This window comes from Epinephelus lanceolatus, chromosome 23 (genome assembly GCF_041903045.1).
Source record: "Epinephelus lanceolatus isolate andai-2023 chromosome 23, ASM4190304v1, whole genome shotgun sequence".
NCBI lineage: Eukaryota > Metazoa > Chordata > Actinopteri > Perciformes > Serranidae > Epinephelus > Epinephelus lanceolatus.
The window spans coordinates 11,343,814-11,364,384 of NC_135756.1; the positions used below are offsets into that span (position 1 = coordinate 11,343,814).

Here is a 20,571-nt window from a genome sequence, read left to right on the forward strand (position 1 = left end):
GGTCACATCCCTGACCACCTCCAGAAGTGGTTTGGACAATGGGATCACAATCTGTCCTTGGTGCATTTTGGATCCATTTACATCGGCACTTTCATGTGGGCAAGCACAATCTGATTGCGATCACCCAAAACGCATTTTAATGCAAGGTGTAAAAGAGATGAACTTAATTTTCCTAGAGCAAACCCGCGTAGGCACAGGGAGAACTTGAGAAAGGCCCCAGGTTTGCAGGTTCGGACTAGGGCTTCGGAAGTATATCCGCTTCATGGTATACCGTGGTATGAAAACTGACGATTATCCGTTTGCCTATCTACGTTACTGGGGAAAAAAATGCAACTATACAAAAAAATCTCACCTTTATTTTATTTATTTTCAACAGTGAGACTTTTTTTACTCAAAATTCCATTGAAAAAATGGTTTTAAATTTCAATTTTATTAGTGTTTGTTTAACCAAAAAAAAACCTTGTTTTCATTCCTTTAAGGGTTACTGACACTGATAATGATAATAATAATGATTGTGTTGTAGCGTATACGTGAAACCAGGCAACTGTGATGTCTGAGACTGATAACATAGCATCATAATCTCATACTGTTGCATCCTTAGCTCGAACCCAGTGTGAGGCTACTGTGAGGCGATGGTGCTTTCTTGGCAGCAGAGCATAAAACAAATTGGCAGTAGTCCCATGTGCATGTGTGTGCTGCTATTGTGTCCTGAACTGTATTAAAAATGGTGTTTAGAAAATGTTGAGCCGGCCAGTGTATTGTCCTGATTGGTTGGTGAGTCGTAGAAGCAAATGCATGGACACCGTGTTTGGGCTGAAGCTCCAAATTGGACGTGGTGGATGTGTCCCTCAGTTTGATTTAACACCAAAGTTTTGGATTGAAGAGATTTTACCATATTTCCCTTACAACTGCTTCCATCACCGACAGCTCAAAACCATTAAAAGAGGCCTCAACAAGAATGTATTATGATATAACAGAGGTTTTTATAAGGATGGAAATATTTAGCACTTTTGTGGTGTCAGTGGTTTATTCCCGAAGTCGTCCCATAATTACAAATACTCCCTATAGCAGGATATTACAAAGTCCAAGCTGTCAGACACCTACAGTACCTGACACAGGCGCATTTAGCTCCACCAGAAGATCAGAGAGTCCAGGTCTAGCTCTGTCCAGTGTTTGTGAGGCCTTGTTTAGGGGGACATGTCTCTACTAAACTGGGCTGTCTCTTTATTGAACACTCAGGCCAGCCCAGAGGAGCAGTCCCATCTCCCTGTCTGGGCGGCTTCCAGCTGGAAGAGACTGAAACACAAGGAGGTACACTTGACCCATTCATAGCCAACCCTACTCCACCCATCTACCAGCCTTCCCCTACTCCTCAAATCTCCCAGAGGTGATTGAGTTACAAGCGTACTAACTGTCCGTCTTTACAGCCTGAGCTCTCAGCAGTTTGTTTCAGAGTGTTTGTGGTTTTCAGAGGGGGTGTTTTGACAAAGGGTGGAGCTGTTTGTTTGGGTTTTGTGGTGGAGGTAGAGCGGGGAAATATGTGGCACAAACATACATATAGGAACACATTAGACGAGCTATTAAGCCTCCTGGTTTGTCGGGGTTTAATTGTAAAGTCGTAAAGCGCTGTAGAAACTCATTTACATTTACGTCTTCAACATCTTTCCTGTTGCTCCTGCCTGACCTCCTCTCCTCTTTGTTTCTCTCATAATGAAGGTAAGGGGTCACTTTCCTTTGACTCTGCACAGCTAATTCGCCTTTTGCCGCGTAGCACACATTAACCCATTTTACTGCAACCTCTGGGGCTCGATGGGGGAGTGGTGTCCAATAGACTAATGTCTCTGCTTCCTTTTCCCCTCCATCACCCCTCCTCTGAACCCCACGCCTATCTCTCTGCAGACACGAGAAGAGAGGAAGATGGAGGCCATCCTGCAAGCCTTTGCCCGGATGGAGAAGAGGGAGAAACGTAGAGAGCAGGCCCTGGAAAGAATCGGGAGCGTCAAGACGGAGGTCGGTGGCCGCAGTGACATCAAGGAGGAGCCTCCAGCCACGCCGGAGACGGCAGATTCTCCTGCTGTCATGCAGGTGAGAGCACAGAGACACAAAGAACCTCCTGTTCTTTTGAATTTTTATTAATTTTTCTAGAAAAAAAGGGAAAACTTTTACTATATATAATTTTTTTTGGATTTTACTAGATATAAATGCTCTACTGTGTTTTTCTTGTAGCCACTTCTGGAGGTGAAAGAGGAGCCAGGTTTAAAGCCGGCCAAGGTCAAAAGCTCAAGGAACAGGAAAAGTTTCTCAAGGAACCGCACGCACATCGGCCAACAGCGCCGGCGAGCTCGCACCATCAGCACCTGTTCCGACTTGGCCCCTGGCTCCCCGACTGAGTCGGTGGAGCCTCTGACCAATGAGGCCCCCGAAGGAGAGACGCCCACCGCACCAGAGCCTGAGGCCATCCTCGCCCAAGCACCGGACACCAGCCCTCCACAGAGCAGCTCACCCGCACCCGACAGAAACCGCACCGGGAGCAAGAACTTCAAAACTAAAAAGGTACGCTCACCTGCACCCACAACAGTACACCCAGACACATAGAGACAGACAACCATTCACATTCACACCTACGGGCAATTTAGAGTCACCAATTAACCTGCATGTCTTTGGACTGTGGGAGGAAGCTGGAACTTGAAGAAAACCCCCCTTTAATAGTTTATTGGCAAATATTTCCATCATATCAGACACATTTAATGTTTGGAAACTCTACAGATTGTCACATAATTTTAAAAATCTTTTCGAACTCTTCTCCACAGCACTTTGTGAGTGAGTGGGTGGGAGAGAAGCAGCAGGACCGCGGCGCAGTACGGACCCCAGAGCCGGCCCCCGAGAGGCCGCTCAGAATAAGCAGTGACCCCGAAGTACTTGCCACACAGCTCAACGCCCTCCCAGGCATGGCCTGCTCTCCGCAGGTCTACAGCACGCCCAAACACTACGTCCGCTTCTCGTCCCCGTTCCTGGTTAATCGCAGCCCCACCACTCCAGGAGTCCCCACAGGAAGACGGCGCTCCAGAGAACTGCCTGAAACGCCGCCAACCACTGGCTCCTGCAAGAAGGTAAAAAGTCCTGCTTTAGATATATCCCCATTTGGCTTTGGAAAAATGTACATTCAGCCAGTTTTGGAAAGTCACATGGATCTCTCCTTAGATTAGAGATAATGAAGCTCTCCCAAGTCGACTCTACCTTTCTATCCATCATTAGTTTTATCTCTCTGACTGAAGTTTTTAACTAATTTGATTGGCTGTAAAGTTTTCTGCAATGATGAAGGAATTTCACTTCTATCAGGAGAGAAAGTCTCATCCATCACTGAGTTACCAAACCTCCACTCTTGTCTTACAGCGATGGTTGAAGCAGGCTCTAGAGGAGGAGGGCTCCACCAGCCCAGCCAGACGACCGAGTCTTCTCATGCCCAGTGAGGGTCCCCTCAGCCCCTCCATCAACGGAGACTCTGACAGCCCTCTACCCTACAACGGCACCTGCTCACTACCAGGTAGGTAACCAGCAATTTCGGAATAAGACAAACATTTCTTAAACATTTAAGACTGCAATACATTACGAAAGATTTAATGCTAGTATGTATAATATAGGAAAATAATCGATGGACCCTCAGTTTAAGCCCACACCATATTTCTTCTCACAGAGTTGCCCACACCTTTGAAAAAGCGCCGGTTGAGTCCATTAGACGCCTGCATGTCCGAGAGCTCGACACCGTACGGCTCACCTTGTGCCACGCCCACCAGGGCAGACCAATCGGAGACACCCGCAACCCCCATCTTACTGGCTACCCCACCGCGTCCCCGAACCGAGGAGCCAAGCACAGAACCCCCACCCAGCACCCCAACGCAGCCACTTAACGCCCTTCAGGAGGTAAGGCTGTCGAAACAGAGGTCGCACATTCTGTTACATGAGGGGAAAAAGAACCAGAGTGACTGAGTCTGTTGTTGTTACGCAGAGTGAATCTTCAGTAGAAAACTCCCCAGAGGTCAGCCGGAAACCCAGCGTGCAAGAGGTGAGTGAAGGAATTGTCGATCAGGTCAACAACTTTATTAGTAGTTGCAGGTTTTGATTCATCAGTAGAGGTTATTATTTGTTGAATAAATTTTATTCTTTTCTTAAATGGCTTGACTGTAAAGAGGACAGGGCGATCCTACTTCTGGTATTGTGGAGATTACAAGCTTTTTTAATGTACTTCCTTTATTATGACCATCCCGACTCCTCCCTCTTTTCCTAGGCCGACCGTCCTCCTTCGTTGGTCTCCTCTCCCTGCGTCAGAGCTCCCAGTTCAGACGGACTCCCGACAGAAGCCAAGGTCTCAGTTCCTGAGAGTCCACAGCCTCCAGCTGCTGAGTCCGTGGACTGCGGAGAGGACCGAGCAGATGGCATCGTCGTGGAGGGCGGTAGCGAGGCTTCCTCGTCCGCAGAAACGTGTGCTTCCTCTTTTTCTGGCTGGATCAAAAGCCCAGACAGAGGCCCGACTGGACCAGCTGGCCTGAACTTCTCTCCAGTCAACTCAAACTTAAGGGACCTCACCCCCTCACACACCCTGGAGCCTCTGGTGGCTCCCTTCAGGCCCGAGGCTGCAGCTGGGGCTGCGGCAGGGTCCGCAGCGGGGACAGGGTCGTTGGTCGGCTCTCAGGCCCCCTTTAGTGAAGGCCAGGGGCAGCTCTTTTACCCCTGCTCCGAGGAGGGAAGCTCACTCGGCTTCTCACGTTCACTGAATGGGGACACCGCTGGCGAAGGAGGAGGGTCGGCACAGAATCCTCCACAGAAGAAAAAGGTGAGTGAGAAGTACTGATAACATTTTACTGACATGTTCAACTATAATCCTTGCATGTGTGTGAGGAGAGAATGATACATATATATATATATATATATATAGTGAGATGATTAATAAAATCTAGAATAACCTGGTTCAAATTGCAGTATAAGATGATGTTGTTATGGTTTAATGATCTCAAGAGATGCACTGACTCATTCTGCTCTGTCAGTAGCTGTCTAAATGCTGCCCTCTACTGGTTCAATATGAGACCTGCTCTTTGTCCATAAATGACATGGAGGTTCCTGTTCTGCCTCTTCCCAGGTTTCCCTGCTAGAATACAGGAAACGTCAGCGCGAAGCTCGTCGCAGCGGCTCCAAGACCGAGTGCAGCTCTCCTGTTTCCACCGTGCCCCCTCTGAGCGTGGACGCCTTCCCCGTTGTTGCGCTGGAGACCGCCAGCGAACCTTCTCTTCCCCCCGCTCCCACTCCTCTCTGCAACACCAACAGCGTCGTCGTGAAAGAGCCGCAGACAAGTGAGGAGGCAGAGGCGCCTGGAGAGAAAGGAGAGAAGGAAGGAGGAGAGGGACAGTGGTACGTACTGCCACAGCTACCTATACTTAAAACATGAAGAACCTGTTGTTAGTATCAGTTGTTAAATGTAGGTTAGCATATGTGGATGTATAGATGTGATGATGTGTTTCTTTTCAGGACGTCGTCCACTTCTGTCGAGCAGGCCCGAGAACGCAGCTACCACAGAGCTCTGCTGCTCAGCAAAGACAAAGACACAGGTGAGGATAGTAACTGTCGACCAAGTGCACTGAAACAATTTGTTTTGTTGCCGAGAGTTAGATGAGAATTGATAGTGAATCTGTCTGTTAAATATGAAGTGGCAGGAAACATATATATCAAATGATTTCTTCAAAGAGGTATTTTTCACATCTACATCTTCACTTTGTTATTACCCCTCTTTTCAGATGGTGAGACAGACGGTGGCGATACACCTGCACTGAGAGACTGTCCGTCTCCAAGTCTTCAAAAGACCCCAACCCACACAGTAAGTCATGAAGCAGCTCTGACTCCTCTCAGCTGGTTATCAACACCTGTTTGACCCCTTCTTCTCTCCTCCCTCTCAGCCGTGCTCTCCTGGTCCCCTCGCCCAGCCTCCCAGCCGACCAGCGAAGGAGGAAGACGCCGACAGTCAGCCTCGGACGCCAAATCCGACCAGCCAGCCGCCAAGCAAGCCTGCAGTACCTAAGCCGGCTCCTCTGACCCCCACCAAGCTGCATCCCACCCCGTTACCCTCCTCACCCGTGCACTATCCCGGATCCTCCCTCCTCCACTCGCCCAAGCCTCAGCCTCAGGGCTCTCCCTACCGCAGCCAGAGGGCGCTGTTCTCCGCACAGCCTCAGAACCAACCCCAGCCCCAGGCGCAGACTGGCCCCGCTCCTTTCACCCAGTATAACACACAGAGTGCTCCACCACCACCTCCCCCTCCTCCCCCAGCACCACCAGTGTCCTCAGCGTACTTCCCCAGTCAGAGCCCGTCACCGGCCGGACCTTTTCCTGGGTTCAAACCTGCCGTCACGCCCCCGTACCCTCCTGGTTCTCAGCCCCTGATGCAGACTATTCCCCACAGCGTGCACTATCAGAGCTCCGCTGCTCCACCACCTCCTCCTCCTCCACCCCCACACCAGATGCCCGGCCCCACCCTGCTGCACGTAAACCTGCAACCTCCTCCCATCCAGCAGCACCAGCTCATGCTGAACACCGCCCCTCCTCCGCCTCCTCCCCCACAGGGCCAGACCTCCCAGCAGCAGCAGCAGCAGCCGCCTCCTGCTGGCAGCACCCTGCTGTCGCTCACCCCTCCTCCACCTCCTCCTCCGCCTCCCCCAGCCCCCTCGACCAACGCCCCGATGCAGCCCCACCACTTTCAGAACTTAGGGGCTTTTCAGCCGGCGTTGCTGCACCCAGGTGCCACCGCCAACCCTTCAGTGCCCCCATCGACGTACCCCCCGCCCCTTCAGCAGACTGGACTGCCTCCACCTCCCCCTCCTCCCCCCCAACAGACTCAACAAGGCCAGGCCCAGGCCGCCGCCTCCCAGATGCCTTCTGGGACTCGTGGAGCTCCTGCGTCCTCGACCCCCTTCCACAGCTCGGGGTACCTGAGCACAGGGTGGCACTGACCACTCTCTCCGCTGTCGGGCCCCTCCCTCCGGCAGCCCCCTGAGAACTCGGCCTGAGAGGGGTGTGTATCATAAGCTGTAGATATGTTTTCTATGTACCTGAACACATGGCCAGTGGAAAAACAGCTGATTGTGGGATGAAAGGATGCTTTTTAAAAAAAAAATACAAAAAAAAAACAAGGACAGAAAATTTTAGAAAAAAGGACAGTGAAACGATCTTCAAGACAAACTGTATAAAAATGAAGATGGACGATCCCCCCGGTGCTCATAACCCTCTCTCTCTGGCCTCCGTTTGTTTTTATATATCCTTCCTGTGATGGAGAGGAAAGCTCTCTGTTCTGTGTCTTGTTTGGACTCCCGTTGTAAGGCCCCGCACTTTGTTTATCAATGGACATTCCAGCCTATAACACCCCCCCCCCCCCCCCCCCCCTTCCTCCTTTGTCAGTTATTCCTTTTACTTCCTCTTCTCTCTCTCGTCTGTCGTCGGCTCTCTACACCATTTATTTGTTTTAATCTAGTGGCTCATTATAGCAAAGAGAAAGCTTTTTGTATAGAGAAAAAAAACACAATTATTTTTTTTATTCCTCTGTCTAACAACAAATATCTGTTCACCGCTGCAGATTCAGAAAAGACCCATTTCTGGGAGCCTGCCTCACCGCCCCTGGGAGGCCGCACTCGTGTGTGTGTGTGTGTGTGTGTGTGTCTGTGTCTGTGTCTGTGTGTCTGTGTGTGTCAGCCTGTGTGTGTGTGTGTGTGTGTGTGTGTGTGTGTGTGTGTGTGTGTGAAAGAGTGTGGTTGGTTGATGAAAGAAAAGTGTGAGATTTTGTGTAACGAGTGCTTGTAGTCTTCTGAGGTAGGCAGGGTGGTGTCGCCCACAGGTAGGATGTTAGCGGTTTATTTTTGAATATCAATGGTTATTTGTAGAAAGTGTAATTTAATGTATAGGTGGTTACTCCAGCTTTCACCAGGAACAGGTTGTAAATATTTGCTTCTTTTCTTTTCTATGCTTGTACAATTCGCTCCCATCCCATTTTGAAATATGGTTGTAAATATGAACGCTCTTCTTGGCAAAGCTGAATGTTTCTGTGACTGTAGCATTATTTTTATTTTAATATTTTTTTTCCCTCTCTGGACTCTTCAACTTTGTCTTTTTTTTATTATTTGTGTGTGTGAGTGTATGTTTGTGTGGAGGAGAGAGACTCACAGACACTGCACTGGTTGGCTATTTTCATGGTTCATTATATTAAATCACTGTAATGACAGTTTTATACAACTTGTCGAGTCATGTGTCTCTGGGAACATTTTGGTTCGGGGAACATTCAAGGATTGTAATAACTGATATCCAAACTACTGTCGTTAATTTGTGGGCATTTGCAGTTCCTAGGCAGTCCTCCAGAGGGACACGTACAGCTGTAAAATAATGTGCTCAAAAAGCAGAAAAAATACACTTCAATCTCATTTAACATGATACAAAAAAACATTTCCTGTTAATATGTCTGACTGAATTTAAAGAACTGGGAACAAGATAATAGTGTGTACATCGCAGACATATATGGGGCCTGATGGCAAGATTATATCAAAGTAAAGGGAATATAAATTAGAAAAGAGAAAAGAGCAGGAGGCGAATTTAACAAGATGGCTGCCACTTAATGTTGAAAAACCTTGAATAAGAAAAACGTGAAGTACATTGACGCTTTACATAACAACTGTCCGCTTGGTGTTTAAGTATTACAGTTGATAAATTGATCAAGAGACAGTTAAGGCCCTTAAAAAATTATTTTAAAAGTCTTGAATGCCATTTTCCAAGGTATTACATTTTGTAGCTTGTATTCAATATGTATATTTGATTAAGTCAATTTAATTAGTATGTAGGCACCAGTTGGGAACCCCACTTGTTTCTTCTGTTTTACAAATCTTCTTATTGTCACTGTCATCTTCAACATTTTTTCATGACTTTTGTGGCGTGCTTTACTATGACATTTTTTATAATATGCAGTTACTTTTTTATGACATTTTCATTACATATTATACTGGATATTTTATTTATTTATTTTTTTAACTTTTTGGCTTAATTAATAATTAATATACCATGCTACAATTGTTTAATGAAACAATGGAGCATAACATGCCATACTATAACTTTTTATGATGTTTTGTATACATGCTATACCATTACCTTTTTTATAACAACTTTATTTAATGACATCTTTATGACCTTTTTTTTTTTTACATACTGTATTATGTTTTATTAACTTTTTAAAAAAAAAATTTATACATAATGTGATATAACATTTTGAAACGTATCATGCTATGGCTTTTTTGACTATAATTTTTATGGCATCCTATCAATTTTTCTATGACTCTTATAATATACAATACTACAGTATTTTTTTTTCAACATACTATGCTATTTTTATGACATAGCATACCATAATTTTTTAATGGCATACGATAATTTTTTGTAATAACATTTTTGAGGACATGTTTTACTATGACTTTTTTTGTGATTTATTTTTGACGTACAACACTCTGACGTTTATAGGACATTTCTTCCGACTACTGTGTCGTTTTTATCACTTTTTTGCGACATATTAGAATATGTCGTTTTTATGACCTTTTCAGCATACTATACTATAACTATTTTTGACATACTATACTATGTCGTTTTTATCACTTTTTTCAACATACTGTACAATGACGTTTTTATCAGTTTTTTCTATACTATGACTTCATCAGTTTCCTTGACATACTAAGTGATAAAATCGTCATAGTGTACTATGGTGAAAAAAGCTATAAAAACATCAGTGTAGTATGTCAAAAAAAAGTCATAAAAACAACATAGTATAGTAAGTCAAATAAATTGATGAAAATGTCTAGAAAAGCTATAAAAATGTCAAAGTATAGTACATCGAAAAAAGTGATAAAAACGTCATAGTATGGTATATCAGAAAAAAGGATTAAAATGTCAAAGTATAGTATGTCGAAAAAAAGTGATAAAAACGTCATAGTATAGTATGTTTAAAAAAGTGATAAAAACATCATACTATACTATGTCAAAAAAGGTGATAAAAATGTCAGTATAGTATGTTGAAAAAAGCTAAAAAAAAAACTTCATAGTATAGTATGTCCAAATGAGTGAAAAAATGTCATAGTATAGTATAATATGTCTAAATGAGTGATAAAAGCGTGACAGTATAGTATGTCGAAAAAAGTGATAAAAGCGTGATAGTATAGTATGTCCAAAAAAGTGATTAAAAACGTCATAGTATAGTATGTCAAAAAAGCTATAAGAACGTCATAGTATGTCGAAAAACGCAATAAAAATGTGATAGTATAGTATGTCGATAAAAGTGATAAAAACGTGACGGTATAGTATGTCCAAAAGAGGGATAAAAACATCATGGTATAGTATGTCCAAAAGAGGGATAAAAACGTGATAGCCTAGTATGTCGAAAAAAGCAATACAAATGTCCCTAGTATAATATGTCCAAAACAGTGATAAAAAACTCATGGTATATTATGTCCAAAAAGTTAACAAAAACGTCATAGTATAGTATGTCGAAAAAAGTGATACAAACGTCATAGTATAGTATGTCCAAAAGAATGATAAAAACGTGATGACGTGAAAAATCACAGTATAGTATGTCGAAAAGAACTATAAAAACGTCATAGTATAGTATGTCGAAAAAAATAAAAAACACGTCATGGTATAGTATGTCGGAAAAAGTGATAAAACCCACATGGTGTATGTTTTCTCTATACTATGACTTTTTCATCAGTTTCTTTGACATACTATACTATGATATTTTTGTCAGTTTTTCCCACATAAAATACTATGACTTTTTTCAACATACTATACTATGTCGTTTTTGTGACTTTTTTGACATACTATACTATGACGTTTTTATCACTTTTTCTGACATATTGTACAATGTGATGAAAACAGTCACAGTATATTATGTGGAAAAAAGTGATAAAATCGTCATAGTGTAGTATGGTGAAAAAAGCTATAAAAACATCAGTGTAGTATGTTGAAAAAAGTCATAAAAACAACTTAGTATAGTAAGTCGAAAAAATTGATAAAAACGTGATAGTATAATATGTCCAAAAAAGTGATTAAAAACGTCATAGTATAGTATGTCGAAAAAAGCGATTAAAAACGTGATAGTATAATATGTCCAAAAAAGTGATTAAAAACGTCATAGTATAGTATGTCGAAAAAAGCGATTAAAAACGTCATAGTATAATATGTCCAAAACAGTGATAAAAAACTCATGGTATACTATGTCCAAAAACGTCATAGTATAGTATGTTGAAAATTACTATAAAAATGTCATAGTATAGTATGTCCAAAAAGGTATAAAAACGTCATAGTATACTGTGTCGAAAAGAAAAAAAAACCGTCATGGTATAGTATGTCGGACAAATTGATAAAAACGTGATTAAAAACATCATAGTATAGTATGTCCAGAAGAGTGATAAAAACGTGATAGTATAGTATGTCGAAAAGACCGATAAAAACGTCACAGTATAGTATGTCGAAAAAATGGACAAAAACGTAATAGTATGTCAAAAAAAGGTGATAAAAATGTCATAGTGCTAAAAAACGTGATAGTATAGTATGTCGAAAAGACCGATAAAAACATCACAGTATAGTACGTCGAAAAAATGGACAAAAACGTAGTAGTATATGTCAAAAAAAAGGTGATAAAAATGCCATAGTATAGTATGTCAAAAAAGTGAGTAAAATGTCAGAGTATAGTATGTTGAAAAGAGCTATAAAAACCTCATAGTATAGTATGTCGAAAAAAATGATTAAAACCTCATAGTACAGTATATCAAAAAAAGTGAGAAAAACGTCATAGTATAGTATGTCCCAAAAAGCTATAAAAACGTGATAGTATAGTATGTCGAAAAAAGTGGGAAAAATCACAGTATAATACGTCGAAAAGAACTATAAAAACATCATAGTATAGTATGTCGAAAAAAATAAAAAACACGTCATGGTATAGTATGTCGGAAAAAGTGATAAAACCCACATGGTGTATGTTTTTTCTATACTATGACTTTTTCATCAGTTTCTTTGACATACTATACTATGATATTTTTGTCAGTTTTTCCCACATAAAATACTATGACTTTTTTCAACATACTATACTATGTCGTTTTTGTGACTTTTTTGACATACTATACTATGACGTTTTTATCACTTTTTCTGACATATTGTACAATGACTTTTCAACGTACAACTGTGATAAAAATGTGATGAAAACAGTCACAGTATATTATGTGGAAAAAAGTGATAAAATCGTCATAGTGTAGTATGGTGAAAAAAGCTATAAAAACATCATAGTGTAGTATGTTGAAAAAAGTCATAAAAATAACTTAGTATAGTAAGTCGAAAAAATTGATAAAAACGTGACAGTATAGTATGTCCAAAAAAGTGATTAAAAACGTCATAGTATAGTATGTCGAAAAGACCGATAAAAACGTCACAGTATAGTATGTCGAAAAAATGGACAAAAACGTAATAGTATAATATGTCAAAAAAGGTGATATAAATGTCATAGTGATAAAAAACGTGATAGTATAGTATGTCGAAAAAATGGACAAAAAACGTAATAGTATAATATGTCAAAAAAAGGTGATTAAATGTCATAGTGATAAAAAACGTGATAGTATAGTATGTCGTAAAAACCGATAAAAACATCACAGTATAGTATGTCAAAAAAATGGACAAAAATGTAATAGTATAATATGTCAAAAAAGGTGATATAAATGTCATAGTGATAAAAAACGTGATAGTATAGTATGTCGAAAAAATGGACAAAAAACGTAATAGTATAATATGTCAAAAAAAGGTGATTAAATGTCATAGTGATAAAAAACGTGATAGTATAGTATGTCGTAAAGACCGATAAAAACATCACAGTATAGTATGTCAAAAAAATGGACAAAAAACGTAATAGTATAATATGTCAAAAAAGGTGATAAAAATGTCATAGTATAGTATGTCAAAAAAAGTGAGTAAAATGTCAGAGTACAGTATGTTGCAAAAAGTGATAAAAAAGTGTCGATAAAAATGTCATAGCATAGTATGTCGAAAAAAGTGATACAAACCTCATAGTAGAGTATGCTGAAAAAAGCTATAAAAACCTCATAGTATAGTATGTAGAAAAAAGTGATTAAAACCTCATAGTATAGTATATAAAAAAAAAGTGATAAAAACGTCATAGTATAGTATGTCCCAAAAAGCTATAAAAATGTGATAGCATAGTATGTCGAAAAAAGTGCTAAAAACGTCATACTATAGTATGTCCAAAAGAGGGATAAAAACGTCATGGTATAATATGGCGAAAAAAGTGATAAAAACGTCATAGTATAGTATGTCGGAAAAAGTGATTAAAATGTCATTGTATAGTATGATGAAAAAAGCAATAACAACGTCATAGTATAGTAAGACTAAAAAAAACTATAAAAATGTCATAGTATAGTATGTCGAAAAAAGTGATAAAAATGTCATAGTATAGTATGTCGAAAAGAGCGATAAAAACGTCATAGTATATAATGTCCAAAAGAGCGATGAAAAAATCATAGCATAGAATGTTGAAAAAAGTGATAAAAATGTCATAGTATAGTGTGTCGAAAAAAGTGGTACAAAAGTCATAGTATAGTACAGGGGTGGCCAACCTGCGGCTCACGAGCCGCATGCGCCTCTTTGCCTATCAGTGTGCGGCTCTTTGATCCATTCATTAAAACCATCGGCGTGCGGCTCTTCCCTCATAAAAAAATCAATTTATTGTTATGAGTGCATACGGCCCTTTAAGAAATGTAACAGGCTTAAGTGGAGCGAGTGAGAGAGAGAGGAGTGCGCACAGGCAGGTGAGAGGGTGTGGAGTTCAGGAGGAATGCAAGGACTGCAGCGCCATGGCGATATCGCACAACAAAAAATGTCAGGGCAGAAATGCGTGTCTTTGTGTGTGTGTGTGTGTGTGTGTGTGTGTGTGTGTAAATTTATTTATATAGCACTTCTCACAGAGAGGACTCACAAAGTGCTTCACAAGATAAAATACAAAAAATACAATAACAGAAACAATGCAAAACACACAAAAACAAATAAAAAGTAAAGTGCAGCAACATACAGAGATGATACAATGGACAATTAATGGAACGCAAGCCTAAACAGATGTGTTTTTAACTGCTTTTTAAAAATGTCCACGGAAGAGGCCGCTCTCAGCTCATGAGGTAGTGCATTCCACCATTTCGGTGCAACAGCCTTCAAGGCTCTATCACTTTTTGTCTTTAATCTTGTGTGAGGGACAGTAAGTAGGTGGCCTTCAGCAGACCGCAGTGACCTGACAGGACAGTGAAAGGACACCAGATCCGTCAAGTATGCAAGTGCTTGACTATGGAGGGCTCTGTAAGTGATGGTTAGAATCTTGTGCTGGATCCTGAAATTAACAGGGAGCGTTCTGGACCAGCTGGAGGCGGTCTAATGAAGTTTTATTTAGACAGGTGAAAAGAGAATTACAGTAATCCAGACGTGAGGAAATAAAAGCATGGATGATCATTTCTAGCTCGGAATAAGTTAACATGGATCTGAGTTTGGAAACGTTTTTGAGGTGGAAAAAGCAGGAGTGAGTGACAGTTTTGATGTGGTCATCGAAGAGCATGGCCTGATTAAATGTGACCCCAAGGTTTCTCAACTTGGGGCGCACATTTGCACTGAGGGACCCTAAGCAGCTGGCCACTTTAGATGCTGAGGCATCAGGTGCAATAATTAAAATCTCAGTTTTAGCTGCGTTCAACTGAAGGGAGTTAGAAGACATCCAGTCCTTAATTACATTCATACAATCATACAGTGAGTCAATTCCATCGGTCCTATCAGGGTTAAAAGAAAAATATAACTGGAGGTCATCTGCATACATATGGTATGAGATACTTTCAAAATTGCTGATGACATCTCTGAGAGGGAGCATGTATAGTGTAAAGAGGATAGGCCCAAGCACTGAACCTTGGGGCACCCCGCAAGAAAGGGGGGCAAACTCTGATTTATGAGGGCCAACAGCCACAGAAAAGGATCGATCAGACAGATAGGATTTAAACCAATGAAGAGCGGTCCCTGAGATTCCTACCCTGTCCCTCAGCCTGTCTAAAAGGATGTGGTGATCAACAGTGTCAAAGGCTGCACTGAGATCAAGCAGAACCAGGATAGTGGATTTACTGGCATCGGAGGCCATCATGATGTCATTGGAGACCCTGAGAAGAGCAGTTTCTGTGGAATGTAACTGACGATAACCGGACTGAAATTTATCTAAGATATTGTAACTGTTCAACGCTGTCACTAACTGGTTTGCAACTGCTTTTTCTAGAATCTTAGATACAAAGGGCAGCTTGGAAATGGGCCGGTAGTTACTAAGAACATCGGGGTCCAGATTGGGCTTTTTGAGAAAAAAAGGCACATCTGCCTCATTTTCACTGTGGTATCCTGACGCTACTCAGAACCATGATACTTTCACTGGTATCGTACCGTGGGTCCCAATTTTGGTACCATGACAACACTAATCTGGAGAGAGTATGAGAGTGGGAGAGACTGTGTGGATGTGTGTGGAGAGAGTGGGAGAGGGAGAGACTGTGGGTGTGGAGGGGGGACGGAGAAAGACAGTATGAGAGGGAGAGACTGCATTTGTGTGTATCTCTATTCATGGTTATTCATTTGTGTGTGAGATAAATAAATCTGGCTTTGAAAATTGGAAATGTATGGATTTTGATTTTATGTCATTTCGTGTTTGTGTGAGAGAGGGAGTGCGTTTGTAAGCACAGGGTGTATGATGTGGCTCTTTGTATTACCATGGTAATTTTTGTGGCTCTTGGTCTCTGACTGGTTGGCCACCCCTGGTATAGTATTTTGAAAAAAGTGATAAAAATGTCATAGTATAGTATGTCGGAAAAAGCTATAAAAACATCATAGTACAGTATGTCGCAAGGAGTGATAAAAACATTATAGTAAAGTACATCGAAAAAAATGATAAAATGGTCATAGTATAGTATGTCAAAAAAAGTGATAAAAATCTCATAGCATAGTATGTAGACAAAAGTGATAAAAATCTCATAGTATGGTATATACAAAAAAGCCATAAAAAACCTCATAGTATAGCATTTTGTGTCAAAAAAAGTGATAAAAGTGATCAAAACGTCATAGTATAGTATGTCGAAAAAACGATAAACATCATAGTATAGTATGTCCAAAAGAGTGATAAAAACTTCATAGTGTAGTATGTTGAAAAAAGTGATAAAAACCCCAGTGTTGTATGTTGAAAAGAACTATAAAAATGTCACAGTATAGTATGTTGAAAAAGGTATAAAAAAGTCATAGTATAGTATGTCCAAAAGAGTGATAAACAAGTCATAGTATAGTATGTCGAAAAAAGCTATTAAAAGCTAATAGTATAGTATGTCGAAAAAAGTGATAAAAACGTCACAGTATAGTATGTCGAAAACAGTGGTACAAAAGTCATAGTATATTATTTTGAAAAAAGTGAAAAAAATGTCATAGTATAGTATGTCGGAAAAAGCTATAAAAACGTCATAATATAGTATGTTGAAAAGAGTGATAAAAACGTCATAGTATAGTTTGTTGAAAAAAGTGATAAAAACCTCAGTGTTGTATGTTGAAAAGAACTATAAAAACGTCACAGTATAGTATGTTGAAAAAGGTATAACAAAGTCATAGTATAGTATGTCCAAAAGAGTGATAAACAAGTCATAGTATAGTATGTCGAAAAAAGCTATTAAAAGCTAATAGTATAGTATGTCGAAAAAAGTGATAAAAACATCACAGTATAGTATGTCGAAAACAGTGGTACAAAAGTCATAGTATATTATTTTGAAAAAAGTGAAACAAATGTCATAGTATAGTATGTCGGAAAAAGCTATAAAAACGTCATAATATAGTATGTCCAAAAGAGTGATAAAAACGTCATAGTATATAGTATGTCGAAAAAAGCTCTAAAAATGTCATAATATAGTATGTCCAAAAGAGGGATACAAAATGTCATAGCATAGTATGTCCAAAACAGTGACAACAAAGTCATAATATAGTATGTCAAAACACTGACAAAAACGTCATAGTATAGTACGTCGAAAAGAACTATAAAAATGTCATAGTATAGTTTGTCGTAAAAGGTATAAAAACATCATAGTATAGTATGTTGAAAAATGTGATTAAAATGAATAGTATAGCATGTCAAAAAAGTGGTAAAAACATCATAGTACAGTATTTTCAAAAAAGTGATAAAAACGTCATAGTATAGTATGTCGAAAAAAGCTATAAAAACGTCATAGTATAGTATGTCGAAAAAAGTGTTAAAAACGTCATAGTATAGTATGTCGAAAAGAGTGATAAAAATGTCATAGTATAGTATGTCGAAAAAAGCTATAAAAACTTAATAGTATGGTATGTCCAAAAGAGTGATAGAAATGTCATAGTATACTATGTTGAAAAAAGTGATAAAAACATCATAGTATAGTATGTTGAAGAAAAAACCCCGATAAAAACGTCATAGTGTAGTATGTCGAAAAAAGCTATAAAAACGTCATAGTATAGTACGTCGAAAAGAACTATAAAAATGTCATAGTATAGTTTGTCGTAAAAGGTATAAAAACATCATAGTATAGTATGTTGAAAAATGTGATTAAAATGAATAGTATAGCATGTCAAAAAAGTGGTAAAAACATCATAGTACAGTATTTTCAAAAAAGTGATAAAAACGTCATAGTATAGTATGTCGAAAAAAGCTATAAAAACGTCATAGTATAGTATGTCGAAAAAAGTGTTAAAAACGTCATAGTATAGTATGTCGAAAAGAGTGATAAAAATGTCATAGTATAGTATGTCGAAAAAAGCTATAAAAACTTAATAGTATGGTATGTCCAAAAGAGTGATAGAAATGTCATAGTATACTATGTTGAAAAAAGTGATAAAAACATCATAGTATAGTATGTTGAAGAAAAAACCCCGATAAAAACGTCATAGTGTAGTATGTCGAAAAAAGCTATAAAAACGTCATAGTATAGTACGTCGAAAAGAACTATAAAAATGTCATAGTATAGTTTGTCGTAAAAGGTATAAAAACATCATAGTATAGTATGTTGAAAAATGTGATTAAAATGAATAGTATAGCATGTCAAAAAAGTGGTAAAAACATCATAGTACAGTATTTTCAAACAAGTGATAAAAACGTCATAGTATAGTATGTCGAAAAAAGTGTTAAAAATGTCATAGTATAGTATGTCGAAAAAAGCTATAAAAACGTCATAGTATAGTATGTCGAAAAGAGTGATAAAAATGTCATAGTATGTCGAAAAGAGTGATAAAAATGTCATAGTATAGTATGTCGAAAAAAGCTATAAAATCGTCATAGTATAGTATGTCGAAAAGAGTGATAAAAATGTCATAGTATAGTATGTCGAAAAGAGTGATAAAAATGTCATAGTATAGTATGTCGAAAAAAGCTATAAAATCGTCATAGTATAGTATGTCGAAAAAAGCTATAAAAACTTCATAGTATGGTATGTCCAAAAGAGTGATAGAAATGTCATAGTATACTATGTTGAAAAAAGTGATAAAAACATCATAGTATAGTATGTCGAAGAAAAAAACCCGATAAAAACGTCATAGTGTAGTATGTCGAAAAAAATGAACAAAAACGTCATAGTATAGTATGTCAAAAAAAGTGCTAAAAACGTCATAGTATAGTATGTCAAAAAAAGTGCTAAAAACGTCATAGTATAGTATGTCCAAAAGAGTGATAAAAACGTCATAATATAGTATGTCGAAAAAAGCTATAAAAACTTTATAGTATAGTATGTCGAAAAGAGTGACAAAAATGTCATAGTATAGTATGTGGAAAAAAGCTATAAAAACTTCATAGTATGGTATGTCCAAAAGAGTGATAGAAATGTCATAGTATACTATGTTGAAAAAAGTGTCATTATTGTCATTATCATTACAAGGACGGCATCCTGGCCACTGAAGACTTTTCAAAGCCCGAACTGCCTGAAGTGGAGACCATCACAGACAGAAGAGATCTGATCTGGTGTAAGTCATTTTTAATGTGTTTTTGGTAAAACTAACGGTGTCACTGTTTAACCGATAACCACAAGGATATTTTTTACTGGTTACACACACCATCCTGGAGGTTAATTTTGCTAGTCACCAGTTTCCTGCACTGCACACCACCTGACTCTGGTGCGAGCTACCTAGCGCTAGCAGCATCGCTCATTCAGCCATTACAGTAAATCCCAAAGTAAAGTAAAGCAAAGCAAAGTAAAACAAAAAAAATGATGTAGATATTACTCTCCCCCCAAGAACCCGTTTGACCATCAGAATGACTTAAGACACATTTTGTTTTGGTTTCTCTATAGATGCCTGTGATCTCAACCTGGACCCAAACACTGCAAACAACTACCTCACTCTGTCTGAAGGAAACAAGAAGGCGACGTGCGGAGAATGGCAGACATATCCCAATCGCCAGGAGAGGTTTGATGCACTTACTCAGGTTTTGTGCTACGAGAGATTAAACAGGCGCCATTACTGGGAGGTTGAGTTTAGTCAGTGTCCTAAGGAATCTAGTTATGTAGCTGTGGCATACAAGGAGATTGAAAGAAAATCTGGCAGTTCAAGGGCTGAGTTTGGAAATAATACCATATCGTGGGCTTTTGGCCAGTGTGCATCACCTCACAAACACCTACTTAGAGTATGGTACAATGGGGAGGTGTGGCACACTCCTTTTCCCTCTGATGGCTGCAGCAGAGTTGGGGTGTATCTGGACTGGCCTGCTGGCACTCTGTCCTTCTACAAGGTCTCTTCTAACACACTGAGCCACTTATACACCTTTCGCACCACATTCACTGAGCCTGTTTACCCAGGCCTTTGGGTTTATCATACAAACAACTTCGGGTACCTGCGTCCAGTAGAGTAAGAGCAAGTATGGAGACTTGTTAGAGTCTAGGTCTGTTGATAGGAATATGGGTTTACATTTAAAGTTTAAAGAGCAACTTAACACCCCATTTTAGCTTTAATGTGCTTCACAAAGTAAAAAAAATACATTATTATAATCAATATCAATATGAAGCTGACCTTATTAAACAAAAAGAGAAGCACGTCAAAAGGCACAACAATGACAATGAATGCAAGACCTTCAGAAAAGATCTCACAGCATTCACAGACAAACACTTGTCTTTATCTGGACATATTTTCCCCACAAATACAACATGCTAATGTTTTTAGCACAAGCCTATGGCATTTTACATTATATAAATTAGCCTAGCAGCTAGTGAACCTTTCCTCTACTCATATGAAGCCAGGGACAACAGCAACATTTAACAAAGGTAATGTTACAAAATTTGGCTCCATTACAGCTCACAAGGTTCACCGACAAAACAACTGTCTTATACTAAACATGTTTTCCAAATAAATATAACATGCTAACGATATTAACACAAGCCTATAGCATTTTACATTGTATAAATTAGCCTCGGGGAGATGTCCTCTGCTCATATGAAGCCAGGATAA

At 39.4% G+C, this 20,571-nt stretch overlaps 1 protein-coding gene and 1 pseudogene across 7 annotated transcripts in view; both read left to right on the top strand.

Moving 5' to 3' along the window:
• kmt2e (lysine (K)-specific methyltransferase 2E) overlaps positions 1-7,406 on the top strand; it is a 33,549-nt gene extending 26,143 nt beyond the window's left edge. For 4 of the 7 annotated variants that reach the window (XM_078165186.1, XM_078165188.1, XM_078165185.1 and 1 more), the window contains 11 exons: positions 1,900-2,085; positions 2,227-2,553; positions 2,811-3,110; positions 3,394-3,544; positions 3,695-3,921; positions 4,007-4,063; positions 4,286-4,831; positions 5,135-5,403; positions 5,521-5,600; positions 5,787-5,866; positions 5,946-7,406. In XM_078165186.1, coding sequence (XP_078021312.1) covers positions 1,900-2,085; positions 2,227-2,553; positions 2,811-3,110; positions 3,394-3,544; positions 3,695-3,921; positions 4,007-4,063; positions 4,286-4,831; positions 5,135-5,403; positions 5,521-5,600; positions 5,787-5,866; positions 5,946-6,995 — 3,273 coding nt within the window. In that variant the 3' untranslated portion in view covers positions 6,996-7,406. Of the gene's footprint in view, positions 1-1,239; positions 1,312-1,899; positions 2,086-2,226; positions 2,554-2,810; positions 3,111-3,393; positions 3,545-3,694; positions 3,922-4,006; positions 4,064-4,285; positions 4,832-5,134; positions 5,404-5,520; positions 5,601-5,786; positions 5,867-5,945 lie in introns of all 7 variants that reach the window. The other 3 variants (XM_078165184.1, XM_078165183.1, XM_078165189.1) reach the window with 1 other exon arrangement.
• A 6,997-nt stretch (positions 7,407-14,403) lies between these two features.
• On the top strand, positions 14,404-19,978 carry LOC144461820 (neoverrucotoxin subunit alpha pseudogene; annotated as a pseudogene).
• The last annotated feature ends 593 nt before the right edge of the window (positions 19,979-20,571 follow it).